This window comes from Oncorhynchus mykiss, chromosome 10, assembly GCF_013265735.2.
Source record: "Oncorhynchus mykiss isolate Arlee chromosome 10, USDA_OmykA_1.1, whole genome shotgun sequence".
Taxonomy (NCBI): domain Eukaryota; kingdom Metazoa; phylum Chordata; class Actinopteri; order Salmoniformes; family Salmonidae; genus Oncorhynchus; species Oncorhynchus mykiss.
In genome coordinates, this window is record NC_048574.1 from 7,980,977 (window position 1) to 7,982,675 (window position 1,699).

At 49.0% G+C, this 1,699-nt stretch overlaps 1 protein-coding gene across 1 annotated transcript in view; it reads right to left on the minus strand.

The window, feature by feature from the left end:
• Positions 1-371: 371 nt before the first annotated feature.
• Positions 372-1,699, minus strand: part of LOC110534844 (sarcoplasmic/endoplasmic reticulum calcium ATPase 1) — a 110,913-nt gene continuing 109,585 nt past the window's right edge. Inside the window, exons 21-23 of the mRNA XM_036989612.1 lie at positions 1,536-1,653; positions 954-1,071; positions 372-508 (exon numbers count right to left, since the gene is read on the minus strand). Coding sequence (XP_036845507.1) covers positions 465-508; positions 954-1,071; positions 1,536-1,653 — 280 coding nt within the window. The 3' untranslated portion in view covers positions 372-464. The remainder of the gene's footprint in view (positions 509-953; positions 1,072-1,535; positions 1,654-1,699) is intronic.

A 1,699-nucleotide genomic window follows, 5' to 3' on the forward strand; every position in this document is an offset into this window, starting at 1 on the left:
GGGTGGGATGGACACATGAGTACTGGATACACCCAAAACAGTCTGCCACAGACATCTGGCATGGGGGGTGGGCCGACACCTCAGGCCGAGCAGCGTGGTTCCTCTTACTGCCCGTTGGTAGTATCTTCTCCTGCATGTCAGTCTCTGTCTGTTGTTGGTACCATCAAGTCTGTCTGTAGCCTCCAGGTTATGCCCCTCTCTCTCTCTCGCTCTCTCTCTCTCTCTCTCTCGGTGTGTAGACATCACAATTCCCCGCTCTCCTCCTACCCATCTCTCGCTCTCTCCATGGTCTACCTATTGCACCACTATGTTACTGTACAGAGTCAAAAGCGATGAGTGGAAAGTTTTTAAGTCCTGGGTGTGTTTTGTAGTTTTCATCACGCTTTCCTGGGCCTACGTGTGTGTGTGTGTGTGTGTGTGTGTGTGTGTGTGTGTGTGTGTGTGTGTGTGAGTGAGAGAGAGTCTTAATATTTTAGCTGCCTGTTCCTGTACTTCTTGTCGTCGTTGTCTGTTGGGGAGGAGAAACACAACATCAATAATAATACCACATGAACGTCTACAGTACATGGATGTGTCCATGCATAGGGCTTAACCCGGAGCCAGAAAAACTAATGGAAACTAACAACAAAATATATAGCTAAGTCCAAAACCTAGCAGGTTTTTAGCTAAATATGTACGTTCCGAGAGGTGGAAGGAGGAAGCAGAGGGGAAGAAAAGACTAAGGAAAGAATACATTTTCTAGAAGAAGAGAGGAGAGTGTTTAGGCTGAATAAAGAATGCAGAAAAAGAGGGGAAAGCAAGAAACCGTCACTTTGGGGGATTTTTCCAGTAAGCCCTAGAAGAGAAGCTATCCTTAACTCTGTTGTCTCACCAAAGCCCCGTTACAGTCTCTATGGAAACCAAACAATCACATTCCTCTACAGGAAGCTCATTTTAGACACTGTGAGTTGTACCGTCTAAGTGGTTGCGGGAGATGTACTTGAGGGCCTCGTCCAATAGGATGACAGGAAATGATATCTTTAGGACCACGATCCACTGGCACCAGGTCAGAGGGATCACCTGGAAGATCAGCTAGATAGAGAGAGGTCAGAGAGAGAGAGGTCAGAGAGAGGGAGAGGTCAGAGAGAGGGAGAGGTCAGAGAGAGGGAGAGGTCAGAGAGAGAGAGAGAGAGAGAGAGAGAGAGAGAGAGAGAGAGAGAGAGAGAGCGAGAGAGAGAGAGAGAGCGCGAGATCAGAGAGAGAGAGCGCGAGAGGTCATAGAGAGGGAGAGGTCAGAGAGAGAGAGAGAGAGAGAGAGAGAGAGAGAGCGAGAGAGCGAGAGAGCGCGAGATCAGAGAGAGAGAGCGCGAGAGATCAGAGAGAGAGAGAGAGCGAGAGAGCGAGAGAGCGACAGAGCGAGAGAGAGAAAGAAAGAGAGAGAGAGAGCGACAGAAAGTGAGAGGGATACACAATAAATCATACTCTTGCCGACAGACAGAGACAGCCAACCCGATGGACAGAGACTGTATATATACACACACACACACTGTACTCACAGGCAACGGCTCAACGTAGAGGATGAGGAAGTGGAGGGACATGGAGAGGAATATTGCTCCCAGCAGCCAGAAGTTGACCCACGGAGGCATCCTGATCATGGACTGGTTCTCTGACAGACTAGGGTCCAGAGGAGGAGTAGTCACATTACAACAACTACTGATCC